The 15818-nt window shown below is 42.8% G+C and overlaps 1 protein-coding gene across 5 annotated transcripts in view; it reads right to left on the bottom strand.

The window, feature by feature from the left end:
- Positions 1-15818, bottom strand: part of LOC126918956 (irregular chiasm C-roughest protein-like) — a 158324-nt gene that overhangs the window by 11189 nt on the left and 131317 nt on the right. For 4 of the 5 annotated variants that reach the window (XM_050727574.1, XM_050727578.1, XM_050727579.1 and 1 more), the window contains exons 4-11: positions 9365-9565; positions 8434-8561; positions 6023-6174; positions 4783-5093; positions 3371-3611; positions 2188-2343; positions 1344-1591; positions 415-650 (exon numbers count right to left, since the gene is read on the bottom strand). In XM_050727574.1, coding sequence (XP_050583531.1) covers positions 415-650; positions 1344-1591; positions 2188-2343; positions 3371-3611; positions 4783-5093; positions 6023-6174; positions 8434-8561; positions 9365-9565 — 1673 coding nt within the window. The remainder of the gene's footprint in view (positions 1-414; positions 651-1343; positions 1592-2187; positions 2344-3370; positions 3612-4782; positions 5094-6022; positions 6175-8433; positions 8562-9364; positions 9566-15818) is intronic. The other variant, XM_050727575.1, reaches the window with a different exon arrangement.

Here is a 15818-nt window from a genome sequence, read left to right as displayed (position 1 = left end):
AATCCGTTAATCAATACGTCGTAAATATTATAACGTTAACGCGTACACTGTCCCAACGTCAAGTTCTCGAAATAGCGGCCGTATCATCTTCTATTATCCTGCCGCATCTTTACACGACACGTTCGATCATCCCTCCACGAACTCTATTCTTTTCAACGATTTCCTTTCATCCGCCGTCGATTCATGGAATATCACGTTCCAAACTACCGTCGACTATAATTTCATCGTCTTCGGTGCAATTCGTGCGCGCCTCTGTAGGATTACTGCGCCAAAACACAATTACAGTGGGTCAAAGCTTCCTCTATTATCCAGAGCGTCGAACTAGATTGCGGGCTTGATGACACAGGGGGCGCGAGTTCCATTGATACCGTCCCGGTATGGCAGAGGCGGCAGCCAAGTCCCTGAGAACTTTACCTGAGGTAGGGGTTTCCATACGTTGCAGAGAAACGTGGGTCGATCGCTGGGGTGGTTTGCGGAGTCGAGGAGCCCAAATTCGCAGAACTCAGACCGATCTTCTTTGAGGCTAGTATTCCGCCAGACGGTATCCTGCTTAAGGATTCCCGTGATGCACCCACTCCTTGCGTCGTGGGCGGCATATAGTCGCGGGTATAATCTACGTACGGTACGTAACCATTATTGTTACTACCGTCCTGCAACAAATGAAACAGAAGGACAAACATTAGCGACAGATATCATGATTTCCCAGTAATTCTTACAAACCGTTCGTTCCAGCGCACGGGGTGACTATACCTAACGATCAAAAACAATTGGTAATTACCATATACAGAAAGTTTGTTCTTGTTGCTTTATGAAAACACAAAAGACGGAACGTGCCGGCCGTGCCGAATATAAAATTAATTTTCTCGACGCTCGCGACGTAAGGTCGTGGCATCGACCCGTAAGACGTTCGTGCACGGTCGACGTTGGCACGGGTTCCGCGACCCAGGAACATTTCTAGGTCTCGACATTATAATTCGTTCAGTGTGTACAGAAATTAGGATCGGTACAGATTATCATAGTAAAAGGGAGATCTGAGACGTGGTCGAATTCCAAATGTTCCACGCAGCAAAGCTTGGAAAGGGTATTAGGATTCGGTGGGGAAATTCTTAAAAACTGCAAATTAAATCTACACGGTTCGCGTGAGTGCATGCCCAGGGGAGAGATTCTACGCTTTAATATGCACTCTAGAAGCTCGCTGTTTCTTCGTGAAATAAACTAGATTGCGCTCTGGCTCCGGTTCTTGGCATCCTCCTCGTGCAAAACGCGAGATTGCGAGCAGAGAAATTTTCGGACGTGAATACTAGTAGTTCGAACGAGTATGGCATTGGTTATATTATACTTACGTTATTCTTCGGCGGGAACGAAGGTTCCGTGTAATCGGCGCTGTAACGATAACCCAGGGGATTGGGTACAGGGCCGGCTAGCGCCAAAGCGTTCACACCTCTCGTGCTTCCTTCGCCCTCGCTGTCAAGCGCTGTCACGCTCTCCGCGTTGCTGACACTCGATCCCGCCCGTATATCCGCTTTAACGTCCGACAGGTTGCTGCTTCTGTCACTTTCTCGATATCTATCCGCGTTCGAATCTGTTTCCTCTGTCGGCGAAAGAAATTCCAAAAGATCAGCATAGGGAAAAATAAGATTCCTGACGAGAGTTATATCCCGCGTGACTGTCCATTGCATCGAGTATTTATCGAGGATCAGAGTACGAAACGGTCTGTAAACGGAGTCGATGCTGATTACGATCGAGAATATAAGTACTTGGATGTATTAAGTAGAAAAATATATCGGATAACTCTGTTACGAAACTATAAAGCGTATAATCGCTGGAAGAAAAAATTAAGCTGGATCAAGCATAAATAAACGCTTTAGAAAGCTACCGAAGGACCACTAGATATCGCGCGTTGACTCCACCCAAGTACGTTTGAATACCAACTCGCTACTTATCAGGCTCGTTTGCATTCAATGAGCTATCATTCATCCACGGTTATACGTATACGTTTTTCCGTATCGTTAACGATAGATGCCGAACGATAACGTCGGTGTCTCGTTCATAGACAGGAAGAATTCGAAGCAGTCCCGCGACTGGGTGGAAATGATGAAATCTCGAGTCACGAAAAACGATAAAAACAATGGGAAACGGACGTGACTAATGACGTAATAATTCGTTCGAACATGATATTTCACTCACGCATATCAGTCTCTTGAGTCTGGGCTGTCCTCGGTCGTGGCTGTTTGATGCGGTCGCGGCACTGTAGAATGAGTATAATGATCACGCCAATCAGGATCACGCAGACGACCAATCCACCGATGATGAGAATCAGTTGCCAATCGACTGGAATCAACGCTAAGCGTCACGAATGGTTAAAATCTCGGCTGTTTGGCTCAACGAGTGAAACAATATCGTTCTCATCTCTTTCCTTTTTATATTTTCACTTCCTCTTCAATTTTCCTCTTAAAATTGCGCGACGATCGGTGTTTGCGCCCGACGACGAGTTCACTCTAGTATAAAATTGTCGGACGCGAGTGCGCGCGACTGCTTAACGATGCGGATTAAATTTTTGCAAAGTGCACGCGGAACGCGCGTCGGTTAATTGAATCCCGTGGAATTTATGACGTGGTCCGGAGCGTGTATCGATGAAAATTTACAGAATCAACCGGCTGAATTAGTAGAACGAACGCCGTGCAGTCGAACGGACGGATCTGTGAAAGATCGGTCGGAATTATCGGGGAAAAAATTGGCTAGGTTCGATCGAAAGTTACGATGAACAAGGATCGCTGCAAAAATTGAGACTTAGAGTGCCATTTGTTTTCGTTATTTTTGTTTCCATCGGACATGTTCAAATAAAAAACTTCGACTCGTATTTTACTACAGCCTGTCTGACTGGCCAACGAATCGCCGGTTCATCTTGTCACTGCTACGATCGAACGTATCAGATACCGACGCGTGTTTCACAAAAATGCAAAATCACCGACCGTACACACACTCTGTGGTTTCACTCGATACTCCGTCACCGATGTTTTTATTTCATCGTAGGACGAACGGTGGCGATTTGACGGATTTGGAAATGCGGTTGGTTAGAATTCCATGCCGATCTCGAAGCGTTCGAAACGCGTGACTCCGTCGTCGAACGAGATTCGATTTTTTCTCATTGATATATTTCTCGTCTTGTGCTTGGAACGCTTGGAGCGTTTTTTATGGACCGAAAACGTAGCAGTTTTTCGAGGACGCGTCGCGCATACATGGAAGAAAAGCATGAAATCGCGAGAGGAAAGAATGCAGAGAGCGAGTAAGAGAGAAAGAGAAAGAGTAAGAAAGGAAGAAAAAAGAGAGAAAGAGAAAGGTAGGTCGTTTATAATGGATATGAACTTACTGTGTGCCGTCAGCTTGATTATGACGGAATCCGTGCCGAAGCTATTCGTGACCGTGCAGTTGTAATCCCCGAAGTACGTGGATATGGGATCGAGCAGCGTGACAGTGCTGACGACTCTCTCGCCGGTGTATTCCTCCTGCACATGGAACGGCGTATTGTTCGACGAGAAATTGAGCTCGCGACCGGCGAAGCTCCATACCACCGAGTCCGCTTTTGGCACAGATACCGCGGTACACTTTACCTGCGAAATCGAGGAGGAATAGTCGAATAAAAATCGTTTCCAATTGCCAGACATTTGCTCCCTTCTTGCCGAATCGACCGATATCCGTGTGTGGTTCTTTTTCTCGCGTGTCTCGTTTTTTAAGACCATTGCGCGTTGTACATTGATGGGTAAAAATGAAGAGTAAAAAAGAGGAAAAACAAGCGAGTTAAAAAAGGAAAAAAAAAGAAGAGAAAATATGGTTAGTCGATGGTTGTATTCGCCCTATGAATGTTCATCCGTCTAGTCTAAATTCTGCCGAAAAATATCCGGTCGCTTTACGTCGCTATTCTAAACCATCTGTTACATAGATTCCGAGGCTGTTCGATTTTCGGAGACACAGAGTCTAGCGATGCGGTTGCGGTTTTCGCATATTTTCCATAAATGCCTCGTTTCGGGTCCCGGCGCGCAAGTTATGGCTGATATAAATCGGAACCGCGTCGCGTTCGTTGGCTTTACGAGACGTCGAAAACCAAACGAAAAATAACTGTTTTCAATAATCGACAGAAGCTTTGACGCTTTCTTTGTTATTATATATAATGGAACATACTGTTGATCGCATACATAAGTATTCGTCCACCTAGAACACGCGGTGTACACACAGGTAGGTAAATGGATTTACTGGCTCAGGAAATTGTTTCGACATTTACCATAAAAATCTTTCTATCAAATTGGAAATTAATCTGGAAACGTATATGAAAATTACAAGATATTTATTGCAAACGTATATTCAATAAAAATAAGCGTTGATTATGGTGGCCACTGAATATCGAGGTTTATTAATGCAATGGATAAATCACTGTTTAAATACTTTTGTCAACTCTGCGAAATATACATTGTACTAAATAGCTTTGTAATTTCTATGTATATTAATAAAATTTATATCAAATTTTATACGTATGTGCATAAAATTGAAATCAAAGGTACAGAAAATTATTCTTCTATTACTACGGGAAGAGTGATATTCCTTTTATAACTGTTATGTAATGGCAAAATATTGTATGACATGTCATAATGTGTTGAAAAAGTCGAGTATGATAGATGGACGAATACTTATGCATGATTGTAAAAAAAAAAGAATAAAACAAGAAAATAATAAATGAATGTGGATATGAACTATGGATATAAAGAAAAATCTCAATGGTAAAATTACTTTGACAACGCCCTCGTCGGGTACATATTGCACTCTCTGTGACACTATGCTCGGTGACGCCCGGATGTAGATATTCGCGTAGCCCGTCAGCTCCGGAAAACCCGGTACGTGTGCCTTGCAAAAGTACCGTCCGGCTGTCTCGTGGTTCACCACCACGCTGATGTTCGGCGTGCTAGCGACCTGTCGCTCCGAGTCCTCGTGGTACCAACGGATCTCCGGTGTTGGGTTTCCGTCGACGTCGCACTGCAAGATCTCCGTCGCGCCGTACTGCGTCTCCACGGAGATTGGCTGGTGCCGGAACTGTGGCCCGTCTGTGAAATTTAATTTTCACCTCGTACAATTTTTCTAGATTGATGTGTCAGGGAGCGAAAGAAAAGAATTTCTTTTCTACTCCTTTTAAACTGTTGTGATATCATATACGTATAATATTCGCAAACCGGCATGTACCGAATGAAACGCGCAACGATCAAAGATCTCTCGTGCGATCGAAGTAATATTATTAGCGAAATGTTATAATTTCACACGTGAAACCGTTAGCAGTATTAATAACGATACAGATAATTACGATACAAATGGTAATGAAAGAAATGAAATTTTACAGGTATTTGATTATTTTAAATTTCACAAGTTACACGATTATTCTATATAATAAAGAATTATGAAATCGTAAAAGAGAATATAAGGGAATCGTAATATTGTTATTTGATAAATTATTGTGCAAGAGAATTCTGATCGTACCTAGCTTCTATCACGAGTTGTTCATTGTATCGTGTTTTACGGTACAAAGCTTTTAACACAAAACAAGTCACGAAACGCGAATTTGGTTGGTCTGATCTTTTGAAGGAGGCAATGTTCACACACTGAAGAGAAGATCCATAAATCGAGAATACGATCCGTGAAGAACTATCTCCGAAAATATGACGGCAAATTTTCTCCTAAGAAGTCCAATTTATTCTCGGCCTCGGCTTTTGACAAGCGTTATCCCGAATTTCGCTGATGCCCGCCAACCGGATCCTGGCTAAATAACACGACGAAACGACGTCGAAGCACCCTTCCGGATGAACGAATGGGATAAAGAGAGGCCGAGTCAGCGAATACTAAACGCGTGCTTTCTTTCGTATGGGGCAAATACACGCTGAAACGAAATTCTTCATACGAATCGTCAGCGTGATACGACTCGAAAATTATTCCTATTTCCCTTTCTGCCCTGATGTACATTTCACCTCGTTTGCATACTCACACGTGATATCCAGAGTCTCGGTGTCCTCGCTCTTCCCGACATCGTTGTGAACCTCGCACTTTACAATCGCGTCGTGAAGATCGCGGGTTGCGTTGTGGATGATCATCTCCGTGGTATAGTCGCCGATCACCTTTTTCTCGTTGATGAACCACCTAACGAGTAAAAAGGATAGACCCTTGATGAACGTGTAATTGCTGTATAATTTGCAGGCGGCAGCTTTGCAAAAAGCTGCTGCTACCGGTCGATCGACGCGACCAAAAAGTCTCAAGGAATAATTATGCATTTTTGAAAGTTATTCGCTGCTTCTTTCGATCTTCCTCTTCTTCTATCTCCTCCAATCCATTCTACAATTCGTTTTTCTTACCACGATCGCATTTCGTTCTATAATACTCGAGCACGATTCTCCTCGTTCATTTTTCAGATTCGATCGATAGGAGTTTTCGGTCGGGCCACAAAGGACGAAGGAAACGCGAGAACGATAACCCCCGTCGAATTAGTGGCGAGTCCTTTAGAAACGATCTTCGTCGAGAGATCGTGGTTTACGGCCGTTCTTCGGCCGCAAGATTTATCTCGTTCGCCGGTACAATCGATGAAAAGAGCGACGAGGATTGGTTCGGATGGCAATAAAAGCGGGGGAGAGGCGGTGTCTTTCAACCGGTCGAATCGCGTGCTCATATACGTTAGCAAAGAACCGAAGAAACTGAATGAAACGATCACGAAACTTTCGTGTCTCGTGTATCCTAGGAAGGATGCCTTTTTCTCGCACCTTTCGCAGTAGGTCACGTTCTAGCACCATCCAAGTCCCCTCGCTAATAGCACTCGGGTCTCTCGGCGTGACTCTTTACCTGGCTTTTATTATTTTCGCGAAATTACACGTCGTAGAAACTTCCGCCGTAAACGTCTTAAACAGTTGCTCGGAGATTCTAGCCGGCTTTTACGGTTTCGATTTCACACGAACCCGAGTAAATCGATGTTTCGTCGAGGGCTATACCTTAAATGAAACCATGTAAAAGTTTCTCCTCTATTTTCCTGTCACTGCTCGATTATTCTCGAATCGCACGGATACGAAAGTAAAGCCATTCACACTGGACAGTATGGTTTCGCTTTCGTTTCGCGATCTGTGTTTTATCGGACTCGCTAGACAAACGGCACAACTGATATACGTCGACGTATACAAACTCGCGTACACTCGTATGCGCTCACATAGAGAGATCGCTAGAACAGCGAAACAGTCAACAAGGCAACGCGTAACGCAACGTACGACCGGTCAACATTGTCCTAAACTTTGCATTGTCCTCTCTTTGAAAGGAGTATCAATTATTTGCTTTCTACGAGCCACGACCGATTGCTTGCTAATTCTCCTTTTGTCTCCATGTGTGCCGGTCCACTCTGTTCTTTGATAAATCAATGCTTCTCTCTTTCATCCGTCTCCTTCTGTTATCGTTAAAAATCCACGAATTAAGCATTTTCTAGCTTAACGAATAGTTAGTAAAGTAGAATGATTTGTGTCACCTAATCTTCGGTATCTTAAAACCCTATCTTGAACATTGCACATTTTTTGCGTATTATGAGACATCGTTAGTTTTTAATAGAGAAACGAAAGGATGAGAAAATTTCGTTGATATAGCTCGTGGTTCGTTATTGGAAAATTTATACGGACAGAGTATATATCGATGTTCTCTCGAAAGGTAATTGATATACTTGGAACTTTGAGCGAATGACAAGTCCAATGGTTGTTGCTTCTATGATGCTGTTACAACTCTGTTTCATATTCCATTTGCTATTACGCCCATATTCTATTTGAAAACTAGAACAAATTGAAACTATGTTTCGTGTAATAATTTGAAATTGTGTTTTTGATGAAAGGATTGCTTGAAACTATATTAAATTCTGAAATTTATAATAAAAAATATATTAAAATATAATATATACAAATAATAATCAAATAGAAGGTAAAATATATATCATTCAAGTGCTATGTATTAGTAACCAGATAATAGAAAACCTGAAATCCTTCGTTCAGAAATAACAATTATTTTAATCATATGGCGTAGTTGAAACCCTTAATCCCTAAGTACACTCGACATTCAAAGCAACGATGTTCTTTTTATAATGAACGTGCTAGAATTGGAGTAGCATGATCTATCAAGGAAGGAACGCTTGTATTCCCAGGCCGTCTACGCTCATCATGTACCGGCCTATCGTCGACGGACATGCAACCATGAAACCACCGACATCGACATCTGGCCACATGCAGCAACAACGCTCCAAATTCGACGAGCGCTCTTGTAGCGGGTATCGATCATCGAAGGATATCGTTTGCGTCTCTTGCCAAATGGAAGGGATATACGTAGAGGTAGGGTGCATGGAAGCAGCGAGGTAGTCGCGTTACTCGCGCGTTTCCCACTCACCTGTACTCGACATTCGGTGGATTCGCCTCGGCGCGACATTTGAAACGGAGCTCGCTACCCTCCACGATGCGGCCATTCTTGCCCAGGCCCGACCGGATTCTCAGAGACACTTTCGGCGCGTAGCGTACCTGAAACACGAGATACGAGGCGTTCGATATGGATACGCGTCGAATGCGATTCAGAGGGGGAGAAGAGAGATGCTTGAAATGTCACGCGAGCCGATGCTCAAATTTTCATGACCATCGTCGTCGCGTCGATCGATCGGCTCTCCGGTTCGCGTCGGCTCGCGTGACACTCTCGAATACCACAAGCCGCCGTTGCACTTTATTTTCTGTCGTCGGACGTAATTTCTCGGCAATTAATATCGCGCGTTGACAAGTCGGTAAGTAAATGATGTAGCTGGCAACCTGCAACCACGCAACGTATCATCGTTTGGTAGCCCGTATACCCGTCATGTCCGAAGCTGTGCAGCTCGCGCGATACACAGGGAGAGTTACGACCTCGTCATCGTGAATCATTAACATCGCCGCGAAAAGTAGAGAAACGATCTTCTCTTTGTCGGCGTCTCTTGATTCTCTTCCCCTTCTGATAGGTAGCCTGGCGAAACGAAAACCGCAGAGCTCCCATTGTTCGGAGGAAGAAAGCAGAAACCCGGGCCAGCAGGGGGCCAGAGATTATCCTCTCTGTGCCGGATAGCGATTACGCCACAGACCAGTTTTCGGGACGCGACATTAATTATTCTTTAGCTCGTTACCGCGTTTCTGGCCGGGTTCGCGCGCTGCTGCTATGTTAACCTGGTTTCTCTTTTTTAAAAATGGATTGTCAGAAAAAAGTGCGCGTAAGCTACACGCCCCAAAACTATCAAAGCCGACGTCTCAATGGTGTTTGATGGCCCGATTTTCCGCAGTCCCTTTCTCTCGTTTTCACTTACCTCGACGCGCAGTTTCGCATTCTGCGGCGTGCGGTCGGCCGCGTTCTGACTTTGGCACGTGAACGTCGTGTTGTCGTGGTCCTTTCGCGGCATTACCCTCAGGATGGATTTCACCGTGTACAAGGGGCCGTCGTCGAATAATTCTTTCGTCGTTTTGATACCTCTGTGCAGCACGTTCCCCAGCCCGTCGATCCATGTGATCTGTAATTAAACGGCGATTAATTGGATCGGGGATGAAATTTCAATGTGGGCGATCAGTGTTTTAGTGTTTCGCCAATTCTACTCGAATGGTGGGCGGCAGATGCAACAGCGAATGAATAATAGGAGACCTATTAATCTGATATCGAGGTTGGTTATCTAATCCGATTAACGAGTTAAGAAAGCAGCTGCGCGGAACAGGAAGCTGGAAAATTCGAGTTGCCAGATTGTTTATTTTTCGAGAATTCGTTCTTCCGAAGTGTGTTTTCCAGACAATGTGATGTCACGGAACTTGAATTTAGAAATGCACGAGAGATTTTACCAACTTCATTCGTACCTAAAGTGGTATGCAATTATTCACACGTTAATATGTTTTACAGTTTTACCGTGATTATCTCGTGTGTATATCACTACTTATATTCAACTTAATCAAAGTCGAAGAACTTTATCAACGATATACAAGGTATTTTTCAATTAGGAGTGGAACCGGGAAGAGGGTAATTTTAAATGAAAAAGTAAGTTGCAAGTATAGCGCATTCGCGTATGATTAATCTCATTGCTTTGTAACGAACGAAATTTAATTTCACAAATATTTCAAGGGAATTGTACGTTCAGCCGAATGGAAATAGTTTCAACAGTCTCTAAAGTAATAAAATTTATTTTTTAATCTCCTGCATCATCGCGTGCTCTTTGATATGAAAACGTACAACGAGATATGTTATCACTGTTATCAATTGCCTATCACGAAAACAAAGACTCAGGTATACGAAAAATATTTTATTCCACGTTTTCGATTTGTCTTTGCCTGCAAAATCACCCTGTATAATATTCAGCCAGTTTAAAGCGTGCCCTGTATCAATCGCAACAGTGCTCTCCCGAAAAATGATAGTTCGTTGTTTTAAACTGCCACAAACTGCCAACTCATTCGTCTTCCCTAACGAATACCAGTTACCACCTACTTTGCCACGCTCTCGATCATTAATTTAAAAGCAGTTGGCTCGTTTCAGCAAGAGATCCGTCGGATTTTCCGAGTGCAGCTTATCGACCGAACAGAGGAAGAATGCGTCAGAAGTCGAGGTTGAACACAGTCAAGGGGGATGAGAGAGGAACCGGGATGGGCCGCGCATATCGGAAGTTATTTCATTATAACGGATTCCGTCATATATTTTATTCAATAATTCGGCTACGATCGATCCTCTTGATCGGGTTTCTAACGGGTCAGCAAGTAGTTCGGATCCCTCGGCCTGCACGTAGCTTCCGGCAACCGCGAGCTTCATCTGCGGCTCTCGCTTTCCAAACTTTCGAATTTTCTTCGGAATTAATTCAGCCTGCAGCCGACTTGATTGAAAATCCCTTCTCGTCCCGGGCCGATTCACCAGATGTATATATATATATATATGCATAGCACCGTGACACACCTCTTTTGTTTTTTTCTTTCATCTTTAGTCGACTGGTTTTTCTGGAAACACGCGCGAATCTCGTTGTTGGAACGATTCTGCGAAACGACGATGATATCGTTTCTCCGATATCACGCCCGGAATGCCTAAGTTCGTAGCGGCGATTCCAGCGAGCGGAGATCGATCTAATCGGTTCTAATTAGAAATCTCGTGCCGCTGGGGCAACCTGGCTCGACACCGATACCGATATTTCCGATCAGAAACGCTACTCCGCAGTTTCGTGTAATCGACGCTAATCTGGGATTTCGTGGCTGGATTTCTATCTTCTAGTTAGTATTCTTGGTGTTACGCTATGTATAGGAGGTTATGTATAGATAATAATGTTATACTACTTCTTACGGTACAGACGAGCGACAAAATTTCTTTTGCATTTTTTAATGGAAGATTAATATCCTATCAAGAGCGTAGTTATTAGTAGACTGCAAACATCATTAAATTCTGATGGATATAAGCGAAGAAGTTAGATAGAGATTTACGTTACTTGCTACGAGTATTTTGAATATTTTATATATTTTTGCATATTATGCGCATCCTGTGCGTTTTTGCACCTTTAATATTTCTATAAATGCTCGGGAAATAAATTCTCGCAGTCTGGCTATTAGCAACGTTAAGAAGCGCTGCTGGATTATTGTTACCAGAAGCCGTTTCTTTTCGTTAGAAAGTTATGAATATCCCGATAAGAGGAAAAAAATGAACTGATGCCTCTATGAAAAATAGAGTGGAAACAGATAGCTTTTCCCTGTATATAAGAAATATAAATTATTCCTTCTTTAAAAGCCTTGAAGTAATCTCCATATTGGAAGGGTTAAGTTACCATAATCTGTATTGCGTTTCAGTGTTTAATAATTTTCTCTCGCTACCAGCAGTGCTAACGTGCGCGTAGCAAAATGTACGGCCTATTTTCCTAATTTGTCCAAAGTGTAATATACTTGACAGCAGATAAAATTTAAATATACCGGTAATATCTTAAAAGATCAACGACGCTGGTGTGATGTTATTTCCACCAGATTGTAGATAAAGAAGCGAATGTAATACGATTACGCGACCCATTTGCACGAAACTGAAACTGTTGCACGAATTCTTCGTAGGTAAATTTTCATCATCACCGCCGACGAGTAATTTGCAATTAACTAGGGGCGCGATTAGAACGGTACGAAATCGGGAAGAAAATCGGCCGACGCGTCGGCTCCAGCCGATTTCCGCCGTAACCGCGGAAACAACGAGCTGCATGCAATCTAGCACGAAACTTCAACGATCGAGCCACTGTTCGACTATCCAGATAATGAAGGTGTATTCGTCAGAGTGCGAATCGCCGAAAAAAATCTCACTATTGCCTGTTTGACGAACATCGATGCACACTTTCCCTACGGCTGTTCTATTATTCCTCTAGGCAATACGATCATATACGGCTAACCGCGTCTATGTAACGATGCGTGTTGGCGTATGCACCTCTACGTACGGGAAGCAAGCACTGCTCTGCCGTAGCTGCACCGACGCGAATCGATCGTATCGTCTATAATTAGGCATGCTGCATCAATGCTCCTGTACTCTCATATCACTTGGAGTTACGATTCGCTTTGCTCGAATATTATTTACGATACTTGGCGCGATAGCGCGGAACCAGCCGCGTTGTTACAGCGCGTTATAATTTTAATAAACGTGGCGCAATTACGACGGAAGGATCGCGGACAGGGAGAAAGAATGAGGAAAGAACCGAGCCATGGAAGAAAACGGGAGGAAAAAGAAATAATGATGCAAGATCTTCAGCACTGGATGGACGGTCTTTGAAATTTCTTTCGTCGCTCGATGAATATTCGATGAGCAGGTTCCACCTCTTGGCAACGAACTTTTCTTGCATCTTCACCTCGGAAAATATACGTTCTTCTCTTCGCGCCCTTACGTACGACTTCTTTGAGAACGGTCGCCGACTTAATTCCAGCTGCGTTGGCGATTGTGGCACTGGCCATCCCATCCGATGAATCTTCCTTCTCGAGCGAACAATAACAGTAGAAAATGTCGCGGGGAAAAAATTAAAGGATACTTCTTATTCCTATTTTGTGACGTAAATTGTTAAAGAAAGCGCGCAATCAAGATGATTTCTCCGGTGATTTCTTAATTTTTCCGGCGAGACTCGTTTAACGCCACTTTTCTCAACGACCGTGACGCAGATGACGATTACGAGTTCGCGAATAAATTCATTTGGTTCGTTTTAATTAGAAAATTTTCAGAATTCACGAATCCAGATTTTTGTGGTACACCACCGTTTCTCGTCAATGCGTTTCGAATTGCCGCGCGTATTTCATTTACGGACGAAAGATGATCGACATTTGCGGGTACGTTCGTATTATGATTATAAGCGTTAATAGACCAGTCTTACCCTAAATAAATGCACCGTGAACCAGCCGCGTTCCGTTCACCTATTCTTCCGTTCAACGATTTTTTACGACCTAAATAACGATGTGAACGTGACAGCCTGAACGCGGTCTTCTCTTTTTGCAAAACGGTGCCTCCGTAACCTTGGCTCCGCTCGTTTATTTCCAGACTAGCCTCCCCTAACGCCCTTATATTTTTATAAATCCACGTAAGCGGTTAATTCCGTCTAATGTTTCCGCGCAGGTTCGTTAAAGGATACTTCATACGCTTTTATAGAAATACTTAAGAACCAGAAAAGAGAACGCGGAGGATGGTTCCGCGGTGGGTTGAGTTGCTTTTACTTTCGAATGTTTGTACAGTACATTGCCATTTAAAAATAGTTTCAGAGGTCGAAAGAGAGGAATTTGTATCACGAAATTCCGCTTATTAAAAAATTTTAATCAAATACGTAATTTCAAGGGTAGTTAATTTCTAGATGAATATCGGCGATAGAATTTAGAAAAGCGATTTCTTGTCTAACTTTTGACAAAAAACGTGACAAGATTTAGGGGATAATTCCATGAGAAAGAGACGAAATCGCTAGATCGTTGCTATAAATATAATAGTTTCTTTTAGAAAATCCTTTAATCAAGTAATTCTAGACATGTAATTCTGGACAAAATGTTACTAAGTATATATATATATATATATATGTCGGAGATGAAAGAACACCGGAACCTTCCCTTTGGAACTTTGGGAAGACCCCTAGTATTGTAATTTAGATTTCACCATAGCCGTATTAAGAAACTGTTGTCATTCGATCCGACTGTATTTATTTGAGATTTATGATAGTGAGCTCGGGCTCGAGGCGACAATCAGTTGCCGAACGTAGCCGCGGTCAAAGGGATGAACGTTTTGTCTAACAAAGGCATGAAGTAATTCTATAGCTCTCCTTAAAAGAAATACTTGGAACAGGGCACGACGGTAAACGTTTCAATGGTTTCTGCCCCGTGGCTCGCCACACGCAGACTTTGTCCTTCGGGTAAGATGATTGCCAGATGCCAACGCATCTTCAAAGTATATGTTTAGCTGGGCGAGGACCCGCTACGAATATTAAGTTTCAATTATACAAAGTCTTTCAAATAGACAAATAGCCTGTGCCCCAACTACGGGAAGATAAGAGAAATCTATCCTTCCACGAACGACGCTTCCCGCTAGCAACTTTTCCCAAGGACAGCTAATATCTTTCTCTAATAACCAACATGGAAATTGACCAATTAACAGCAACGTCAATTTCCCTCACCCTTCGAACGAAGACTTTTCTCCGCGAATCCGATGATCTCGTGCCCTTAGGCACACCCATCATAGTTTTCTTCGACAGCGTCACCGCGACGGAGAGTCACTCTCTAGTGCGATCTCATCCGCAATCGAACGGTCTTTCGTATACGGAATAATTGCCCCTTTTTCTAACGTACAGTGTAACTTAGACGCTAACGAGGGTAAAGTTCGTCATCCCGTTGACCGCGGATTCGTTATTGAGCCTAGGATCATTGTCATTAGCTTCTCGAGTATCTAATTATCGCGATTACTTGTCCAATTCCATCATAGTCATATTTGCACTAGTAAATATCTCCTCTATTGCGTAATGATCACGTCTAGCGCCAATAGGGATTCGTTTCACGCCTTTAATTCTAACTCTAATCTTAACGCCAACCCGACATATATATATATATATAAAAGAATTTATAGAAGCTATAAGGGGAACAAAAGTTAAAACTGTAAGTGAATTATTTTAAATGCTGAATAATGGAGTGACAGACAGTACAAAATAGGTTTTTTGAAAAATGATTTGACAAGAAAGTTTTACAATATCGACTATTTTAAATGAGTCGATATCCTTTTAACAAATTACCAATAACATTTTCAGCTCAAACTAATTTTATTCCAGAACTAACGATGGATTTAAAATAGCTTTATACTTATTATTATTATTATTCACAGAGGATAATCGAAAACTTTTGCACGATACTGTATATTCGAGATTGTAAAAGAAATGGACACGTGTGACTTCGGTTACAATTAGAGCAGCTTTGTGTAATTTATATCTCGAAATTCGTGCGAATTAATTTACAAACTTTACGAAACACTGCCTCTCGTTCGGACAATTTGTCACAAAAGCTACAAGCTCGCAATGAACGATATCATATTCATTAGTCGCTGGCTTCGCCTCCGTGAGAGTCATCGAAATAGCAACGTCACGTGTATCCCTACGGAGCCAAGTCGTTCGTCTTTATCATGACGCCTTTATCGATGTTAATTGGGAAACCAAAGCGAAAGATAGCGCGATCCCGCCATCAATTCAACGTCTCCTAGAAGAACTCTTTTCTGTTCGGCGACCTTTTATTCCAACGAACCTTCTCTGGCATTCAACGTGGACGGTAATTAAA

The sequence above is a fragment of the Bombus affinis genome, chromosome 7 (genome assembly GCF_024516045.1).
Source record: "Bombus affinis isolate iyBomAffi1 chromosome 7, iyBomAffi1.2, whole genome shotgun sequence".
NCBI lineage: Eukaryota > Metazoa > Arthropoda > Insecta > Hymenoptera > Apidae > Bombus > Bombus affinis.
Note: the sequence above shows the minus strand (reverse complement) of the source record. Positions and strands in the feature narration are given on the sequence as shown.